This window comes from Meleagris gallopavo, chromosome 1 (genome assembly GCF_905368555.1).
Source record: "Meleagris gallopavo chromosome 1, MGAL_WU_HG_1.1, whole genome shotgun sequence".
NCBI classification, from domain to species: domain Eukaryota; kingdom Metazoa; phylum Chordata; class Aves; order Galliformes; family Phasianidae; genus Meleagris; species Meleagris gallopavo.
Window position 1 is genome coordinate 64,458,343 of NC_139404.1, and position 22,256 is coordinate 64,480,598.

The window sequence follows — 22,256 nt, forward strand, 5'->3', positions numbered from 1 at the left end:
ATCATTAGTGTTCTGGCCACATGAAGAGGTTCGTGAGATCTTCTGCCCGCGTTCCTTCAGCACATGCAAAACATGGCCCAGGATATGCATCTGGCTCTTGCTGTAATTTTCAAATCCCTACCATAGTTTCAGTAAGAGCAGTCTGAAGTTTAAGGACACTTTATTTGCAACTTCAGTGATAATTATATTCTAGATTCTAATTTTTGTCTTACTCTGATTTTCAGCACTTAGTGAACAGTTCTTTAAACATCAGAGCTTGATTGTTCCCCAAATTACTCCCCTTATGGCAACTCACCTCCGGTTTTCATACACACATTTGATGCTCTCAGCAGCAATTCTTTCTCTCTCTTTTTTTTTTTTTTCTTCTTAATCTGGAAGCTGTATTTATTTGCATTATGGTTGGAGAAATATTTAATAATGCTGTTCCTTTAAATCCCATTAAACAGTTCATTGTGAAGGACCCATTTTGAGATGGGTGTGATTTTTTAGACGGCCTAGTCTTCATGTGTATTTCTACAACTTGCTGCTAGTTGCAGTGTCACTTCCCAACCTGTATCCTGAGAGTCTGAAATATTTTGAAAGGGAGAAAATACAGGAGGATACGGTTCCTTTGGCTTTCTTTTAGTGTAGCTGAGACTGTCAAGTTGGAAATGCGGGAGGATTAGTTAGTTCGCAGGAGGCAGAATGGTGATTATTGCTTTCAATGGATCTTTTTTAAACTCATGCTGGGTAGTTGGCTGCTATGTTTCAGTTCACCATGGAATCAAAATAGCTTCCTGTGCTAGGCGGGCAGTTGGTTTGTTGGAGCTGTAAAGTCAAATGGGTACAATCACCAGGTATTAAGAGGTGGCATATCCTCTGCAATGTGTGCACCTAGCATGCTGCTCCTGCTGGGCCCCAGCTGCTATTGTTGCATCTCAAGTTGAAACTCAAGGCAGTTGTCACTGTTTTCTTCGCATGAATGCAAACTATCAGCTTCAAGCTACCAATTTGTGACCATCTCATGTACAAATTGAAGAACAATAATATAAGACAATTGAGGACAGTCTCTGCAGTACAGAACTGTACTCCTCAGTCTGTGTTATTCAAAGCAGATTTGAGCCCCGTTTAGCATTTAATTTTTTCCATCTGCTGTGTCTTAAAGAAAAGTGCTAATTTTTAAAATCCTGAGTTTAGCTGGAGTGTTGTCTACTTCATAAATTATACAATCTGACTGACTGTGATTTGCTCTATATCATCAAATAGTTTTTAGGCTGGGGTAGTCATGATAGCTGAAGGTTTTTAAGGCAGCCAAATCACACGGAAAGTCCCTGGGAATTGGGTGACTGAGTTCCCATGCCTCTGCTGGGAACACCAAGCACCAGTCTCAGTGTTTCCACAAGATTTCTGAGCTGCAACCAGCAGTCTTAGCCAGAAGTTTGCTCCATGCTGTCACCTCCAACCAGGAGCTGCTCTCCCTGAATCCTTCTTGCATGATGACATGCACAGAAAGTTGGCAAAACTCCAGCTATCTTCATTTGAACTGGGTCTTCCCACGGACCTCAAGGCCTAGCTGTTTCCAGCTCATCCCGTACCATTCTGGTGTCCTGCAGTGCCACCACTACCACACGCTCTGGGTGACAACTTCCTGTCCCTTTTCCCTATGATTTCTTGGGGAAGATATGGCAGAAGGGAACATGGAAAACTACATCAGTACTGTTGGAGTTAATAAACTGGAGTTGTCTTCCATCAAATATAAATGGTAGGGAATTCTTCACTTACATTAGGATATGGCCAGTACTTGAATCCTCTTAGGTGCAGACTTCCCTATCTTAAGCCATGAATCTTACCAAAACTTAACACCTCACTCCTTGAGATGATTTTTATGTACTATACGCAAAAACCTCTCCCACTTATTGCTCCTTTAATGCTGATGTCTCTGCTAAAGCCCTGAGATAGACTTCCCTCTGAGCAGCTGTGGCCCATCAAGGCAGATGATCACCCAAGCTCTGAAGAGAGAAGCAATCACTGCAATGATAACGATTACCATGACCACATCCCTTAGCAAAAGGGGAGAATATTTTGTCCAGAGGAGGCTACAAGGATGATCAGAAGGCTGGAGCACCTATGAAGAAAGGCTGAGGGGGCTGAGCTTGTTCAGCTTGGTAAACAGAAGTCTCAGAGGAGACCACACTGAGGCTTTCTGGTCATTAAAGGAAGCTTAAAAACAGGAAGGAAATTGATTTTTTACACAGTCTGATAGTGATTGAACAATGGGTATGGTTTAAAACTAAAAGAGAGGAAACTTAGATCAGATATTACAAGGAAATTTTTTACTCAGAGAGCAATGAGGCACTGGCACAGGCTGCCCCATCCCTGGAAACATTCAAGACCAGGTTGGATGGGGCCCTGGGCAGCCTGAGCTGCTGGGTGGCAGCCCTGCCCACAGCACGGGGTTGGAACTGGATGATTTTTCAAGCCCTTTCCAACCCAAGCCAGTTGATGATTCTATGAATAACTGAGGTGTAAATCTGAGCTGTGGACTGACAGTGCAATTTGGGTTGTGTTCCTTTACCACTTGGTACGTTGTGCACAGCACACAACATGTAGGCAGTGTGTGGAGGTGTGCATGTGTAAGACACGCTTTGGTTTCTGGCACACCACAGACTTTGTGCAAGACCAGCTCTGGTTTTGGTTTTTCCCAGGGAAAGTGAATGGCTGTACTGCACACACCATGCCTTCCGTGGATTAAATGGTATCAATTTACTAAGAATTCTTAGCATGAATAAAGCACTCCGACAGTGTTCTCGTAAATGTCTGAACAATTTTTCTCAAATACTGAAATAATCCACCCCAGGCAAATTCCTGACATGGGCCAGTTCAGTCTGAGCTTTTTGGCTGACAAAGTTATCACAAACTGTAAGGTCCTGTAATGGAAGAAGTTTAGTCAGCTGTAGCCATGAGTTTTTTGAGTGGTGTCACTTAAGGTAGGGGTGCAGGATGTGAGGACGGTTCTTGCAGCCCAACGAGATTTGCTGTAAATGGTGAGATGCATTCCACAGTTCTTGTAAGAAAACAAAGCATTTCCTCCCTAAGCCACGTCTTTTTCTGAAAGATTCCAAATATTTGCAGTGTTGTGATTAATCTGAATAGTTTAAATATTAGAAATATTAAAAATGGTGTTGCTTTCACCCTGATTTTTCTGAAGAAAGTAAGATTATAACGTAAGCGTTCCAATCTTTCGGCTTGCCTGAGCCGTATTGAGTGAAGAGAAGTTCTCTGCTACACATATATATATATATAAAATATGCAATACCGTTAATATATATTAAAATATATATATTTTTTTAATTTGAACATAAAAAATAGTGCAACAAAAACATAAAGCTAGCAGATTGAACAGATAAGGCTTATGTGATAGTGTGTCTGATGGCTTAAAGCGCATTTGATAGATGGGGAGAAGCATTAGAGATGATGATGTAGAACAGGATACTGGAGGAAGATCCAAATTAGTGGCCTTGTGGTAATAGATGACAGGCAGCTTCATGCAGAGAGAGATTACTGGAGAGAAAACTAGAAACCTACTCACTGCAGTGCCCATAGCCCCCAGCCTGCCTGCCTCCTGCTGGCTGTGTGGCTATAGGGCTGTTGTCAAGAAATGGTATGTTGGTACTGCAGCAAGTGCTTAGGGGGCCAAAGTGACAGCTCTGCTGTGAGAACCATTTTATTATACCTTCTCTTTGCAGAACTACCCTGGTTTTGTAGTTACATGCTTTTGGATGCTTTCAAGCGTCAACAGCAAAACCAGTGGTTACAGTGGTGATTAGGAAAGGTCTTCTCTGATCAGTGTGCTGAGACAAAAGGAGGATGCAATATTTAGTCCGACCAAAGAGTATGATGAAGCTTGTGGCAAGTCCACCTCCAGAGAGAAGTGGAAATGCTGTGCTTCATTAAGGTGGAGTAAAAGTCCTCAGAAATGTCCTACTTCTGAACAGAAATCCCCAAATCTTGCATTTGGACAAGATAAGAATAAAATAAATTTTAAAAGTCTGGGTAAGACTCAGTTCTACAGCTTTAAATTCAGAAGTGTGGAATGTCACGGAATTGTCCACACGCTTTTCTTTTCTCCTTAGTCATCCACTGAAAGGTGGAGTAGTTAAGTTTGTGGCGCCTTTAAAATGATTCATTATTTCCATAGAAGCCAATTCATGTTTACTCTTCAAATCATTCTGTGGACATTAAAATAATGGAGAATTATATTTGCTTTTAATTTTGTTTCCAGACAGCTTGGCTTGAGTGCTTATGATGTGACTTGGAAACTATATCGCATTGTGATTTACTGTTGCTCGTAATTGTGTGAAGATTGAAGATATGCTGGATGCTGCTCTTTCCCTTTTTCTCCTCCTGCCTCCCCCATTCTTTCACTTACAGAGTGTTCTCAAGTGCAGTGTGGTGAAAGGCCAGCACCTCTGCCTTCACGGCTTTTCCTTCTACATGCCGCAGCAAATTAATATTTTATTTTTTTAATGTGAGGTTATGTGAAATGATTTCTGGTTTCTGATTGATAACTTCTTTTACTTTACCCTTGTTTTTCATGATATTATTGTTATTATCTTTTGATTGGTTTGTGTAGTCATGTTTGTGTAGTCTTGAGGTGGAGAGAGAGCAGTGTTTTTTAGTTGATCTGAGTGAGTCCGATCATAGGTAGAGTCAACTGCTTCATAACCAGTATCATTTCATAAGCTAAGTTTATTCATCGGATATTATGGATAAAATACTTTGTTATTCTTATTTTCCTGAATTTATTTTTCATAAATTTTTTTATCTGCCTTTTTTCCTAGTGGATAAAAAGCTATTCTCAGATTTTTATGCATAATACAATTTAATAGAAGAAAACAAATTGGATTTTGTAAAATGTAAAACAAACAAGCAAACATGGCCTACAGAAGGTTGAAACTTTTTGTTCCAGCCATATTACAGAATGCAAAATACATTATTCAAATCTAAAAATTTGAAGTGATAATTACAGTTTATCAGAACATTGTTTTCAAATTATATTTAAGACTGCTCCTAGAGGATCCAAATGCTCTGCTCTGGGAAAAATTGCCTGTGTTACAGTGGGATGTGCTGCCTGTGATTTGGTCCTACAGTTGCAGCAGTATGGGCGTTTCTTCATCTGTGAAAGTTTTCTTGCAAATTCCCAGTAAGCTCCCAGCCATGTAAACCTGGATGATTGCTGTGGGTGCTAGGAACTGTGCTAGGATCTGTCCCTATTGCATATGCTTCTTACTATGATATCTGCCCATGTTTTGTTTTCATTTGAATTTAGAGAAAGAAACCCTTTCTTTTATGCCTGAAAAGAAGACTCTAAAAAGTCAAGAAGTGGATTTGGTCCTGGTTAGGAATTGCAAGTGGTATCACAGCCTCAAACACCCACCTCACTGCCAATTTTAAAACAGCAAAAATAGAGAGGGAGAGTAGTGGGGAAGAGCGGAAGCACAAAGCCAACTGTTTTACAACATCACAAGGAATTCATTTTATTCATTACTTTGGTTATTAATGTGTTTAGTTTATATGGTTTTGGTTTTATTTCACAGAATCATTGAATCATAGAATGGTTTGGGTTGGAAGGGTCCTTAAAGCCCCCTCAGCCCCAACCCCACTGTTGTGGGCAGGGCTGCCCCCCAGCAGCCCAGGGCCACATCCAACCTGGCCTTGAGTACCTCCAGGAATGAGGAGCTTCTCTGGGCAGCTGTGCCAGTGCCTCAGTGCCCTCTGGGTAAAGAATTTCCTCCTAACATCTAATCTGAATCTGCTGTCTTTTAATTTAAAACCATTCTCCCTTGTCTTATCAATATCTGCATCTGTGAAAAGTCAGTCTACCTCCTTTATAGTCTGTTCAGTTTCTTGTTCTCATGCCCTAGTAGGCTTTGGTTTTAGTCACCACGTGATATTGCTTAAATCAGCAATAGGTGTAAGTCACAAATGAGCAGTAAGCCAGACTTGTTCAAAACTCATGGGAGGAAACTGCATTCACAATTGTTATCACAGACTGGTATATGAATATGGACCAGTGCAAAATTAAAATTCACCTTAAATTAGCTGGTTTTTGCTGTCCTTTTGGTTTGATGTGTTTCTTGGCTGTGTTTGTTGTTTTTCGTTTGTTTGTTTTTCTTATTTATTATTATCAAGTTAGAGAGTTGTTTGTTTATGTTGATTGCAAACGTGTTATTCATGCCTCTGTTCCCAAGTATCCAGCCTTCGGGTTTAGATGAGTAAAGAGGTTTGGGCAGAATCCAGATCAGTTCATGCAGAGGCTATGCAGAAAGTAGAAAAGTACATAACAAATCTAAACATGAATTTTGTATGTACTTTTACTCTAAAAAAAAGAGTGTGTATATATATGTGCATGTGTGTATGCATATATCCTATGACACCAATCTCAAATTTTCAGCAGTTTACTGTCTTGCCTAAAACATATGTCACTATGTATATTTTGTTAAAAAAATCAAGGTTTCTCTGTCCTTTAAGGAAACTCAGTTTACATTCTGAGTAAGGGTTTAAAAATCACTTGCAGCCATCTACTTACTGTTTTATTTTAAATCCAGTATGTTAAAATGTTTCATGCATTCATTCAAACTGCTTTGAGAAAATAATAGTTTAAATATCTGTAATTTTATCAAGTCAGAGTATTTGATAATAAAAATTCATTCTGAAATTGAGCAGGGTGGAAAGCCACGTAGCCTTCATGTGAGGTACCAATTGAAAGCATCTGATCTGCAGTATCTGCAGTACTTTTTGAGCCAAAAATACAAGAAGGTACTATCAAAATGCTGTATGAAGAGCTCAGAGGTTTCCACGTGAGGTGGTTATTACCCATACTGTATCTAGTAGTGTCAAGTGCAAACTTGCAAAGAGGAAATCACTTACATTTCCCATTCTCCCCCTGATGGGGATGTAGGCTGTGGAGTTGTGGGCCTAATATGACCTGTGAGGTGCTGGCACAGCTGAGGGGCAGGATGAGACCCAGAGTGCTGCATCCCTGTTTGAGGGACCAGATTCTCAAAGAACTCAGTAAAGTCCAGCCCTACAGTTGGGCAGGAATGTGGTAGGCCCCAGATTGACAGCCTCCATGCATATCAGAGGCCATATGGTAAAATACACCATTGAGAAGAGCTCTCCCTCACTCCGCTTGGTGCTAATCACGGAGAACAATGCTGGCTGCTTTGCAAAATATTAGTACTGCTGCACAAAATCTGGGCGCCTGCTTACGGCCTGCTGAGTCAGACTTGTTTACTTTGTTGAAGTATTAATCTTTGTCTCTAATCGGCAGTCAACAACTCTAGGCTCCAGGCTTAATAGAATTTCAAACTTAGATTATGCAGTTTTGCTGAAAGTATGAGGCTTCTATCGTGCTTTGAATTAAATATTCTCCCTCACTCCCCTTTGGTCTGTTTTCCATGGCAGAGGCAAAGATAGATAATTAATTCCTCCCATCCAAAGCCTTGTCTTTTAATTTAAGAATTTTTTTTAGCATTGGCCCGAATCTTCAGTTTGGAACACTAAGAAGTTAAGCAATGAAGACAGCCACTAAATAAACTTCAGCAATTATCTTTTTTTCAGTAAGATGAAATAGCACGCAGTGTATCAAATACTTTCTTTGTCGTGATACCAGATGAAATCAACCAGAAATGTGGGGAAAAGAGGCTGATCTTCTCGTTGCATGACAGTGTGATGAGCATGGAGTGCCATCTTCTGATCCTGTGGCTTGGCTTTGCATGAGCAAGTAGTGGGATGCGAGGAGAGGAACAGTGGAGTGAAACAGCTATTGCTGGGACCTGATGCCCACGCTATGCAATTGGGAAAGCAGAAAGGAGATGCTGAGCTCTACTTAGCTAAAATAGCACTTTCTTCAGGTACTTGTAAAGTCCTTTGTGAGAGAGAAGCAGCGTCAAGCTCTGTTTTGCTGTTCTTTGGTGTATTTTGAAGTTTAAATGATGTCACTAGTGAGTCATTCCTGGCTCTCCTGCTAAGCAGTCTGCCCAGTTCTCCATGCTACGTACCTGACACTCCAGGAAACCCATATGCTCTTTTCACAGACATTACTTCCTCTTTTGGAATTTAGATTTCACTAAAATATACACCAAAAAAAATCAGTACAGAATCTTCTGGAGTTATGTCTCAGGCAAACTGCTTATACACCTACCGAAAGTCCAAAACAGTAGGATTGAGTTTATATTTCAGAAGAATGGCAAAGGAAAAAATGTTCAGTCTTAGCGTGTCTTGAATCAGTGACTCCACTTAGAGTTTATGATGACAGATAGTGCACCACTAATTGTGGCTGAAATGTCACTGCTGTATTCAAAGTTCAGAACTGACAAAAGATGTTCCTGCTGCATTTCTACTCTGCTTCTGCACATATCCAGTTTCTCTCCCAGCAGATTTCAAAGAACCTCAGTCTTTTGCAATTGTATCATATAGTTGTCATTTCACAGATATGAGACATATTGTGCTTTTGGTAGTAGATTGTATATTGCTCTCTTGGGTTTCAGGACAGATGGTAATCAGAGCCACTGAATGTTGGGAAATCCTGAGGAAGTTCAAAAATGCATTCACAGATCAATCCTCTTGTGCATACACTGGAAGCCCGGTGCTCCAGCTGTGTTAGATTCCCTGTGCACCTGACTGTGTACAAAGGGGATTTGCCTAGGCCACAGTTAGTCTGAAGTGCACAATATACAGAACAGTATCTACATATACTGAGAAAGGTGTACAAGATTTGCCAGTGATACAGACTGCTTCTTGATGTTATTTCTGCTTATGCATTACTTCAGTTAACAATTCTTTTTAAATGATACATGTAAAATAGGGATACATTTCAAACCTAAGGGAAAGCAAGGACTGCTTGAACTGGTCATGCAAAACTGTAATCATTCTCATCGCATCTTTTTGAATAAAATAAGCAATGAGAAATTCACTTTCTTTCTCTTTTTTTTTTTTTTTGTTTGTTTGTTTTTTGCTTTTTTGTTTAGCTGCAGAGTTGCTTGAAATTGAAAGTTTTTACCACTGCACCAGAATGCTGTATTTTACCATCATGGTGATACTTTTAAAATTTCAGTATATACTTGGGATTTGATCCTTTCATCTAAGCATAAGTACTGAACATAAATTAGTTGTCCTAGATCCCTCTGTGGACAGAAGAAAGGCATTTTGCAAGAGGGACTCTTCCCATCCTACGCTATGCAGTGAAATTTATTTGTGCAAATAACCCCTAGCCATTGATTGTGTCTCTGTAGGGAAGCCTGAACAATTCATTCAAATGGATTAAGTAAACTGCAGATGTCAAAAGCCAGGAAATTAGATATAACGAAGTTCTGAACTCTTTGCATATTCTGAGCATTATGCCTGATGTTCAATCTACTCAGCATGATTCTCCTTATTTAAATAATTATTTCATGTTACTATTTTTTCATTCTGTTGATAACTGCTGTAACAGAAGTTGCTGAGAAAGTTCACCATTGGAGATACTGCTCCAAGTGGTTGCAAACTTCTGTTCTCTTACCTGTACTATTTTTGTCTTCTTCAGTCTTCTGGTACCAGTATCACAGTGGATATTGCAGTCATGGGAGAAGCGCATGGGCTCATTACAGATCTTCTGGCAGATCCTTCACTGCCTCCCAACGTGTGTACTTCGCTGAGAACAGTGAGCAACCTGCTTAATACACAGTTAACCTTCCAGGCCATCCATAAGCCAAGGGTGAACCCTTTGGTATCCTTCAGTGAGAATTACACATGCTCTGACTCGGAGGAATGCCCAGAGAAAGGAGAAAAACTAGCAATTCCCAAGGTGAGTACTGGACAGTAACTCCATCTGCCATCTTATGATTTGGTTCTCCTTAAGGGATAGCACTATGCTAGTGGGAGATCTCTTCGGGCTTTTTCCTTGTTCGATTCAGGTTACCATTTTATGTATTAATTATAGTTTTCTATAGAAAGAAAATTAAACAGAATGCTTATTTCATAGTAAAACAATCCCTGCATATCCTATAACTCATGGCCAGCTAAACTTTTGTTCAGGCATCTTTAAAAGATGATGTTGGACACAAAAAATTCACACAGATGATGCACATGTTTCCTTGTGCATGCTCATCGGAGCTTAAGAGAGAAGAAATGATCAGGAACAGGGCAAGCAAAAGCTTTTCATCATCCAAACTTACAAGTCTGACTCATTAGTTCTCACGAAGAGTTTACCCTCCTACTTCAAAGATTTTTGACACTGCATGTGGGGTGACCAGAAAAATATATTACTGCCTTGACAGATGGTTTTATGAATGCTTGGGAATTCTACAGGGACATAATCACTGTTAACTGTCGATGTTTAGGAAGTTAGCAGCTAGAAAGAACAGATCAGCTTTGAAGAAGTATGAATTGTACGCTCATTGCTGATGAGCTGTCCTGCAAGGTCTGCATTTCACTTTCAAAGCCAAACCAAAATACTTTTGCCATGCAATCTCACTTGTAAAATTAAATATAGACGGCATATATTGCCTAGTGAATGCTTTTAACTTTCAACAGTTGAAATGACACAGCCAACATTCATTCTAGAATTTTCTGGCATCTGAACTGCAACACTTGTGATTCTTTTTAATTTATTTTAGTATTATGATAATTATTACCCTGCTTGCCAGTGTAACAGCTACATATATGGAATGGGTGTTTGCAGATCTTGAAGCACGAGTTCTAGTTAAGTTTAGTGCGTATGTGTACAATGACTGTACTCTAGGCTCTGAGAGGAAAGATTTAGTGGAAGAACACTGCCATCACATGAGCAGACACAGTGAACAGATTATAGTTTGCAGTTGCATAGTATCTAGTGAGGAGCAGAAAAAGGAAGGATGAAGAAATAAGTTAATGTTACAGAGGAGCAATATGACTGAAGAAATCACTGACCTGAATGCATTATGGTTCATAAAATTAATAGTTCACAGTCATTTATTTATGTGTCTAAATATAGATTTAGAGTCTTTACCTTAAGCATCGGACACAGAGTATTTGGGATAAGTTAACTTGCTAACATATTTATCTGTGTGCTTGAGCTTCATACCTAAGAGCATCTTCCATCTTAACTTTCTCAACCCTCTGGCAAAGTCAAAGTTCTTTATCACAGAGACATATTTATTTTAGTTCTTAATTATAAAAACTACAATATAATTACAAGAGAAACATCTTACAAAATCATGGTACAAAGGCTCTCTGTCGTCATCTCTTACTATCAGTGACTGCATTCCAAAACTTTGGAAAAATGAACCATGTCGTATTAGAGAAAAGGGAGAGTCAGGTGAAAGACAAATGCAGAGTGGTCAAGAAAAATCTTATGTAAAGGATGATGCTCTGTCTAAGCTTTTCAGAAGCTTTTTTAGAAGCTTGAAGTTGTGTCTTGAAGATCTCCCTACTTGTAGACTCTACAACTTCTCTGGGAACCATTTCCAGTATTTGATCACCTTCACTTTATTTATTTGTTTGTTTGTTTAGTTTACATTTGAATGGAATTTCCTGTATTTCCATTTGTGCCCACTGTCTCTTGTCACTGGATCAAAAAGCTGATCCATCATCCTCCCTCTTCTTGCATTCACATATTTATTCACATTGATAGGATCTCCCTTTGAGACTTCTCCAGACTGAACAATCATGGTTCTCTCAGCCTGTTGTTTTATGGCAAGTACTCCAATCCCGTAGTCATTTCTGTAGCCCTGATGACCTGTTTAAGTGCTTTTGGCCGCATCATATAAGATTAATTTCCAAAGAACACCATTAATGTTGTCTGTCTCCATTGAACTCCAAGTGTTGGACACTTACAGCTACGGAGTTGTGAATATATAGCTTTCCTTGAACTTAAAATAGGGAGGAAATCCTGTACCTTCCAAGCACTGATAGCACCAGCCTTTGCTGAATTCACTGGAAGACAGGCACCATATTACGTGGACGAATCCAGAACAAAGGTATTTTACCAGATACTGCCAGGCATATTAATCAAATGCTATAAAATGTTTTTCTTCTGCATGTTTAAAGTTTTCAAAAGCCTATATACCTATATAGACTCTAAGCAAGTGATTTTTCTCTAGCGCTTACGAAGAAGCTTGCCTCCAGGACTGCTGAGACGAGTGTCCTCCACTTGGACCACAACAACATCAGCCACAGGTTTACCCACACTGGAGCCAGCCCCAGTGAGAAGAGATCGCAGTGCCAGCATCAAACCTCACGAATCATCTTCATCCAGGTTACATACTACTTCATCTCTCTTTTATGCCCATCTTTGACAACATTTCTTTGGTTCTGTGTGGTGATGTCCATCACTTAAAAGTTATAACTCCAAACTATGTTTGAACAATTTCTACGTATCTCAATAAGTCAGGTTACCAAGGAAGTGTCATTCCCAATTTTAGTCAGATCATGCTGTAACTATTACTATTACCAGAAAGCAAAATGAAAACAGCAACAGCAACAAAAAACAAACTGTTCATTCTAGCAAAGTAAAGGTTTCAGAAAAGTTGAGGGTTTCTTCTGCATTTCGAAATCTGTTGACAGTAGAGAAAAAGATAGGACCTGAGAAGGCCCAACATCCATAGATGGATAATTTGGTTGAATATAGCCCCAGAGCACTACTTTTATCAGCCTTTCTATCATACAGGGAGCCTAGGTGCTCATGGCAGCTTGCAGAGTTCACTGAATGTCTGGTGCAAGAAAAATACATGGCTAGCCAAACTTCCCTTTATAAGGAGTCCCATGTATCTCAGTAAAAGTAAATACAAAGAAGCTATAATCAAATGGAAATGTTATTCCAGTTATTGGTCTGTGGTTTGCAGGGTGCATTTGATTTATACTGTTGATCCCAAATTCACATGCACTATTTAAGCATCCTAAGATGGGAAAATACAAGGGAGAAGGAAAGCAATTAAATATTATTGTTGGTCCTTTTCTACAGTTGTTATATAACTATGCTTGATGAGCCAACTGTGCAGGCTATCAATTCTTTCTGCATGTAATGTCGCCAATTGTGTAATTATAGCTCTGTCAAGCCTTCCAGCCTACTGTTTGCAGTTCTTTTACAGTAGGAGAAAGAATGCGTATTCCAGAAAGGGGAAAAATGAAGCCCATAAGTAAGTCTAGCTTTAAAAATGTTTTGTTTGGCAGAGCAATACAGATTTACTTTCAAGGAAAATAATGTTGAACTGAAGAGGAAAAAAATCCCGATTATCTGCCACTTCCCCTGTACCAAAATCAACCATACTACAGATCATAGAAAAGGGATTGTTTCATGAATTGGAGAAGAGAAGGAGTGACAGTGGAGTTAGTCTGTGGTAGTTTATGCAATAAGAAACTGTTCATCTTGTTCCCTATACACTAGATTTCCATAGTCACAGATTTGCAAAAATCTCCCTTAAATCTCTGTTTAAGATTAGGAGTCTTATATTCCTGTATCCCTTTGTCACAAAAATAGTAAGTCGTAGTCATCTTTTAGCTTTAAGTGATTTGGGAAAAAAAACTTCCCTATTCCTGCTCTCAGTCACATCTCTGTCCAGTGAATCTTCCTTAAGAAGTCAAATAATAGAGTTGTGATGGTTTATTTCTTTTCCTGTTTGGTTGGTTTTATTTTTCTTTATGGTGGACCAGTGTTTTATATTCTTTCTGCCAACTGACAACCCTCCACCACTCCAAACCAAACCAAACAAAAAATAAAATAACAACAGAAAAGATGACAACAACAACAAAAAAGAGCTGGTTTCTATCTTTCTACATTATTACATATTATAGAAATTTGAGTCAATGAAGACAACCAGCAAATGTTGATAAGGCAGTGCTTGCTTGTCCGTCACAGTAAAGTGTTAGTGGAATTAAGACACGTTTTTGCTTCTTTTCTCCCTCCTCCCCCCAAATTTGGCTAAGACTAGGCTGCTTTAAAAGCCTGTCTTCTGCCTTGTCTGAGATGCAGCACTAGATATCCAGAGCACGAAGTGCTCCACCCAGGGAAGAGGCACACCACCAGCAGCAGCAATGCAGTGCTCTGCTAAGCCTCTTCTGGTCTCCTGAAGTCTCTTCTATTGCCCAAAGGGTTAAAGGATATCTGCCTTCACAGCTGCATCAGAATCAAGGAGATATCAAGGAGACTGATTTTTCACTTACACTGAGAATTTCTGGCACTTCTGGTTGTTGTAAAGAGGTATTAAAAGACCGTATAAATTTAACATATCTCAGGCCAATTTTGAAGCATCTTTTTAACTGATCTTTTTGTAAGTAAAGTGAATAGGCGTGAGGACAGACAGAAGTCCAGGACTGCCTACATTGTAAATATGTTTTCTGAATATAATATTCCTCATGAATAGTAATCCAGCTAGCAGATAGATGCTATTTTCCTCATCAGAGATTTTGTGCCATCTCAGTACCAGAAAGTTCTTGCTTTGTCTTCTGATATCTTCAGATTTTCCATGTAGGTTTTACTATGTTGAAAAAGGCTTGTTTGCCTTCTCATTTCACAGCACTGACTCTTGGAACAGTTCCCTTCTGATGACAATCACAAAGAGCAGGTCCTTCTCTACGTCTTATGCCATGTCTCCTACCAACCACCTGAATGCCAAAAGGCAGAGCCGCCAAGGTGAGTGGTCACCCATGGTCTTGTTGGACTCACTCAACTTCTTGGGAACTCGGTGACTAAAATATGCAGCTGCTTTTATTCTCTGCCCAATCTGTATATTTTGTTATTTTTCCATCAGTATGAATATATCCATTTACTTTATTTAAAAAATAATCAGTGGCTTAAGATGCTAAAACTCACCTGATGCCATTGCAAATGTTTTGATTTTATGATTTATAGAGGCTATTCACGGCATGATAAAGCAAGTGCTATACTGAGGTTTGTTTTGATCCATGAAATTCACTTGACAACAATAGGGCTGAGAAAAGAGTATTTTCTGTAACATTTGTTAAATTAAATGTTTCTGTATGTTGCCTGAGTTTTCCTGAAGCACAGTCTGCATAATGCCGTTTGGAGTTGTAGGCAGCAGCCGACCCTTCTTAATACAGCCATATCCAAGACAAAAAGATTCTATCTCTGAGCTCTGTCTATGTATGTTCATTGTCAAGGAAGTCCTTGTATTTCTTACTGATGTTTAGAGAAGAGAAATATTTTGTTTTTATTTTTGTTCTTTACTTGGCTCATAGGACCTTTAAAGAAATGACTTCTGTTTTAACTGAGAGACTGATTTAGAGAAGGTGACTTCTTTATTGATAATGGAATGTGCGGTATAACAGACATGAAGTAGTCTTAATCCACAGTAGCGTGGTTCTCTTCCCTGTACAAATGAGAGATAAGATAACATTTACCCATACCTTAAATTGCAATTGATCACAGTGTTTTTTTGTTTGTTGGTTGGTTTGTTTTTTAATTCCTCATGTTGCTTTTTTTTAAAATTCTTCATGTTTTTTCCCAAACATGGAATAATATTGAGGTAGTGTTATTTAGAAGTACTGGCCACTCAGACATCAGGTGGAAATTGATAGATGCCTGAGGCCTGGCATTGAAAAAGTCAGGGAATCCAAACTTAGAGATGAGTTTGAAGATACGGCTGCACAATTATTCTACAAATATACATATCTCTGTCACATCTCTTTTTTAAACTGGAAAGTCTTTTTAATCCCCTCTTGTACAGAAGACATGTTACAATGAAGATTCACTAGCAGAATATTATCTTACAAGGATAGCCAAACAGCAAATTGAAAACATTTAAACTTGAACGTAATGGAGATGTAGCATCAAGGATCCAGGGATTTATTGTGGAACGTAACAAATCCAATTTAGACTTATGATTTTCAGAGATGAGCACATTAACTTGAAAATGTGTAGTTAATATTTTGTACTGGGAAAACAAGACTTAGCACTCCTATCTGTCAGTTTTACATTCATCTGTTCTGCTTCCAGAAAGCATTAGTAGTAATCTGGTTACCCAAAAACATGAGCTCCCTAGTGGTGAAGGGAGAGCTCTCTTCCATCACAAGCAGTTTTTGACACTGAAGATTGATTTTGATGCTTTAAGCTGTTTACAGTTATGGATTTTTAATTATGATTTGCTTTTATGTTCTGAATAAAGAATTGCTTCAATTTGCAGTAATTATTACCAGTTAGACTGTTGTATATTGGCTCCATTGGCAATACGTAACAATTCTTGCTGGGAGTTGCTCTAGATAAATTTGTTAACCTATTAATTTACAAAATGCGTCTTAAATTATGCTTGGAAGCATAGCATTTTAAAGTACTGCTAGCTATATTTGTTTTGGCAAAACTCTCAAGTATAATTAGACATTGCATCAAAGTCACTGTTTTATTTCTTCAACTCTGAACATTAAAAATTTCTGCAGATGGATACACTTAAAAAAAAATATTATATCATTCATCTTCTCTTACTTTGATTGTTCAAGGTTCCTTCCAATAGCAATATATGTTTTCTCTCACTTTTGGCAAGAAACGCTTAAATGTCAGATTATTTAAAATAGTTTATTTTTGTTTGTTTGTTTCACTTACCCTGGTAGGAAAATGTTCAAAAGACAGGAGTCCAGACTAGCAAAAGAGAGCTGGCTGTGATTAGAAATATTGTTGTGAAAGTCATTGTATGAATTCTGAAACTTCCATTAATTGTTGAAAAATACATCTATGGCATTCTGTGGCAGTCATAAAAGTTACCTGATAGCTTATACCTCAAATATAGTTAAAAATCCAATTTAATCTCTTGTTCGACTAGAAGGCTTAAAAGTGTTTTTAAAACATATTTTTGTCAAATAGAAAGCAGATCTCTCATTGGATTAGTAGCTGTAAAACAGCATTTCTGTAATTTAATTAAATTTCCATGTCATTACTATCGGATAACTTTTTAACTGCTCCATAGGATGTAGCTTTCTGATCTCAAAACTAGTATATTATCTTTGTGGAAATCACTGAATTAAGACAGCAACATGAATCTTGTTTTCCGAGGAAATTCTGTAGTCAAAAACTTAGATGATTTTGAATATCTCAAAATTACAGTATAGCAACTGTCAAAGATTATTTATTACTTATCAATGGGCAACAGAAATCATATTTTAACCTCACGTCACAGTAAGCTATCAGGAAAAAGCATTGGAACTATAGACATATCCTGCACGATTAGTATTTCATAAACTTAACCAACATATGACCTCATTCTAAGTGAATTGTGCCTGGAATGCATTTAGATAGCAGACACAATTCAAGCATAAAACCAGTTAAAGCTCCCAGTTTACATCATTCAGCTCTGGAGATGAACATGGTAGATGAGCTGGGATTGAGTTCCTACAGACTTTAGAACTAAGTTCATGAGGTATGGCTATTTAAATGCATTTCCATTAAGGAGAGATGCTTTTTGCACCTCTATGCTTTATTGTAACAGAACCGTTTTATCTGAGACTAGAAAATGTAAGCTGGATTTAAAGAAACAGCAGCACTTTATATCACACACTGGGTTCACTGATGCATTTCATCTTGGGAGTGGTGCTGAGATAGAACTGAGGACAGGAAGAACAACGCTGATGTTTGCACATGTGAATATTACTAGATTCTAGCTCAGGAGTACAATACCATGCGGTACAGGTAATGGTTATGAATTTTCCATTGTGAGGAAGTCATAATTGAAAATAAGTTCAAACTGCATCAAATAAAGGCCAGAATCAGGAAGGAACGCAGAAATGGTACCATAAGTACAATATTTTACATTAACATGATGTATAATTACTAAGAATTGCTTTTCTATTATTATTCTTTATATATTGCTAATAATCTCACATGTAGAAATCCAAATTTGCTGGGAATGTGGGTTAGCCGTTCTTGTCTCTTCTGTACATATGAAGACAGTAAAGCGAGGAGAATCTGTAGATAAGTCTGGGAACTGGCTTGTTGGAGTTTGGTGCCTCTGTTACTGGAACATACAGATATTAGTATTGATGTCCCCAGTGTATGCTTTTCATTTCATGCCTTCTAGTTTATTCATCCTACCCAGTAGGGAGAATATGCTCCATGCTTTGAGCACAATCTTCTGCAGATGGAAGCAGCTGATAGTAATGGAGCTTCTGTGACAGCCATGAGCTTGGCTGAGAGTAGAGAAGGGTTCTCTCTCTACTTTTTATTTTGGAAGCTATGCTTCTGCTTATGTATATTGTGCACTCAGTCAACTGAACTATCTACTGCTATGGTTAATTGACAAGACTTTTCTCTTGCCAGGTATCCCACCAAATATTTCACCACTCACCTCTCCATGCCATTCACCTCTTCAAGGGACGCCTGCTACGAGTCCTACCGGAAAGACATCTTCTGTGTCATTTCCAGACTCTACAGATACTGACACCAAGCAAGGTTTAAAGCCACACAAAGTCTTAACTGCTACTCAGAGTGCACCTAGCCTGTCAGAACCTAACGTCAGCCCTTCTGTTATCTGCAGCAGGTAAGATGGTAGTTTGACATACGTTGGATCATTTCACATTGTCCTCACAAACAAACTTTAGACGCATGTGCAAGTTCTTGTAATCTGCTACAGTATTGATATTTTACCCTATTTAAGTAGTTCTCAGTATGTAATTGTGTAGGTTGCTGCTACATTTACAACTTTTACATGTCTGCTTCATGAACAAATTCTTCATCAGTAGCTTTCAGATCTAAAAGTTGGATTTCGTGTTAACGGCTTGAGTTTCTCATGCCATGCTGCCAACATGAGCAATCACTTTGAGGTCATAGGCCAAGTCTTTCAAAACAGGCACCTGAGGTTAGATACAAAAATATAACTGCTAGAGTTTAAAATCTGCTGGCCTATAACCCTCTGCCTAGTGTCTGATAGAAGTGTTCCAGCAGTGCCTGAAGAATAAGGAATTCTGATGACTGGCTCAGAAGGAGTGGAACTTGTCTACTCTAAGTTAGAGTCAGATTACGTGGCATTGGGATTTCTTTCAGAACTCAGTTGCTGCTGAGTTCCTCTTACTGCCATGAGTTACAGTAATGGTTTAATTTCACACTTTAAGGCATCGTATTATTAGATTTGTCAAATTAGGCTACTGGAGCTTTCAATATATGTCCAGCTCAGAATAGCTGTAAACACTGGTATTTAGAAGCTGGCTCCAGTACAGTTTCAAATTGATCTTATCTTTTAGTTGTTACTTTTAATATAGTAGTAAGTTGTTTGTGAGTATTGGCTAGCCAACAGGCACCATGTTTGAGCTTTCACAGTGTAGATTGCTGTATTCATAGTACATGGTGCTCTGTAGTTACTGCAAAAAACCTGCCTTGCCGCAAAATAGTACCAACTCAGCAAACCCCTGCAACAAACAAATCAACTCCCTCCCTCAACAACAATTGAGGTAATAAACTCTCAATCAGATCTATCCAGGCAATGGCATCAAGACAGCAGTTTTCATTTCACACACAGTGACATATGATAGGACAACCGAGTGTGAAGGTGTTATTGAACACAAGCATGTACTAGGCAATGCTGTTAAAATAATGTTTAAGTCATGTCTCTTAATTTTGTTTATGGGTGAGACAGATATCCAGTGAAATAATGTTCAACAATGCTGTGATTAAGAACTATCTTATAATCCCTACACATAAAGGGGATTGGTTTAAAGTGTTTTATTTGGGCCACATATACTAAATAAGTATGAATTTGTATGTGATCTGAAAGCAAAGAAGTGCATTCATAATAACACTAAAGCCTTGTGACACAACCAGTCAAAAGCTCTGTTCTTCTTATTTACATTTTGGCTTGTTATCATTGACCTTATGGAAATTGTGCTATGCATATCATAACATATGGATTTGTAGTTTTATTTTAAATTCTTTCAGATCTTCATGATTGCAGGACATACCAAATTCCAGAATATGTTTTTAATGACCCTGACAAATAGGATTTCAGCCATTTTTGTATGGTGCTCTTACAGTGATGTAAAGTTTCTAGTCTGAAGTTTGACCAATTTAAATACTTTTTTAATTTTTCTCTTTGCAAAGACTATTTGTACCACAAAATATGAAGTACAACCAGAGAAAGATGTTAAAATGTCAACATAGGAAGATTTGTTATAATGCTTCTAAACATTCTTCTGTCAGGTCTGAGATACACTAATATTGGAACATCGTTACCTGAGATGTTCCAGCTAGCACTGAATTCCTGCTTAAAGGGAATCACACAAAAGGAATAAAGCATTTTCATGCAAATAAAGAACCAGGCATTTGGAAAAGCCTTACTATTGCAGTCCTTCCCACAGTGTCTGTTTTGGCAGTGATGAAGCAAATTCTGTTGTGTTGTTTTTTTTGCTAAATATCTGAATGCCAAATCAGTCACCTTGTGTTCTATCCCAGACTCCCCCTTTGTTCTGCTATAGTTGGTTTGTTGTCACTGCAGTAATGACAAAATAACTTCTTGCATTATTACAGAGAAACAATGTGATGATGTTGAAATTGAAATATGTAGCATTGTATGGCATTTTGGTAAATTTTCACTCTTTTCTTTAATCCATGCTCATAGTGCGGCTGTAATACAAATAGAGTTTTTTGTTTGTTTGTGTGTTTTGTACTGATAAACTTCTAATTTAAAAGGTGGCATATAGTTTAACTGTAGGCAACACAGATTAATTGCATTGGTCGGATAATATAAGGTATTAACATGTCTTTTTCCATTTCTGTCTTCCAGTAAAACTTCAACTCGCTCTTAGAATTTTGTCTTTAGAATACAGTCGATGCCATAGCTTGCAACATATAACTTAATCACTTATTGCCAGCAGGAATTCTTTTTGCATAAGACTATCCAATGCACATGGTCTTTATATTGTGTATGTTTCTTGTTGTTTCAGCTGCGGCAGACCCTACAATCAAATAGAAGCTGGTGATGGTACACTAGATAGAAGCGATGGTACCACCCACACCCTAAATAGAACAGGTAATTCTTTGTTGAACAAAAGCTCCTCATCCTTTAAGATGTAATAGCTGTTCACTAAAAGGGCAGATGCCTCAGTCTCACAGAAAGAAAACATATGAAGGTGAGACCACACAAACTGCTTTTGAGGCTTCTTTCCTTTTTTGCTTGTTCAACATCTGGAAAAGTCTCATGAAGAATATAGATACATTGGAAAAATAAATACGGTTTCCCATATGGTTTAACCTAAGCTAGCCAGCACAAATAATGGCCGTCAAAATTTTTCCTGGTTTTCAGTCTCTGTTCCAATTTTTTATACTCTGCAGGATATATGCTTTAATACCTTTGGACAGCTTGTTCAACTTTAGACCCAGCCAAGCAGCACATATGTATTATGAGTCAGAGATTCTGTTAATATTCAGAAGGTCACAGGATGACGTTCTTGCAGTCCTTGCTGTTCATACAATCAGCTTTGTTACTTGTTTTCTAGATGATCCTGCGCAAGCCACTTCTGACTATGAGACCAACAACAGTGACAGCAGTGATATTGTACAGAATGATGATGAGGCAGATTGCTCCAAAGAAAAGGCACGGAAGGGATCTGTCTGTAGGACGTATGCACCTGAGACCATCATTCTGCATCCTTTGATACCACCTGAGGTAGCTTGTTTAAATTCTGTTGTCAACGCCGGCTGAATGTATACAGAATCTCAAAAAAAGAAGAACGAAAAAATAAATAAATAACCCTCTAGGGCAATGAAAGATTAAGTCCATGATTTAAAGCAAAAAAAAAAAGTCATCAGGCTCATACCTTTTAGTAGATTCTGAGCACTGACCACCTGTGAGGCACTAACCATATATTTTGATGAATTAGTATAAGCTTATGGATCTGGCATTTGGCACTTGTGAAGAGTTTGGCTTCTGTGTTAGTGTTGCCTTTAAAGGGAATAGATTGGAAGGAAAAGAAATTACCATCTCAGACTACCAGCATGATGTACTGTCTTCCTGCTCAGCCAGTTCAGCTTCTCGATGACCGTGCAATCTTGATAATACACAGCGAGCCTTCGTTTAAAATAAGTAAACACTTTTTTGAGGTTACTGCATGATATTATCGTCATCATATGTCTTGAATGTAAGAACACTGACAAGTGTTGATCTTCTCACAACCGCTGTATTCAGCTGTGAATTTGATTCAGAGGTTCGGTTATTTTTTTTACAAGCTGCTGTACAGCTGGATTAACAAATTTAACTTGGGTTGACCTCTTGAAAAAATCATTCTAATCTGTTGAATTGGAGTTGGACATGCTGAAAGGAGGCATT

The 22,256-nt window shown here is 38.3% G+C and overlaps 1 protein-coding gene across 1 annotated transcript in view; it reads left to right on the forward strand.

The window, feature by feature from the left end:
* Positions 1–22,256, forward strand: part of PDE3A (phosphodiesterase 3A) — a 246,164-nt gene that overhangs the window by 192,839 nt on the left and 31,069 nt on the right. The window contains exons 3-8 of the mRNA XM_085231279.1: positions 9,566–9,826; positions 12,102–12,256; positions 14,514–14,629; positions 18,260–18,479; positions 20,875–20,960; positions 21,427–21,596. Of these exons, the coding sequence (XP_085087405.1) occupies positions 9,566–9,826; positions 12,102–12,256; positions 14,514–14,629; positions 18,260–18,479; positions 20,875–20,960; positions 21,427–21,596 (1,008 nt within the window). The remainder of the gene's footprint in view (positions 1–9,565; positions 9,827–12,101; positions 12,257–14,513; positions 14,630–18,259; positions 18,480–20,874; positions 20,961–21,426; positions 21,597–22,256) is intronic.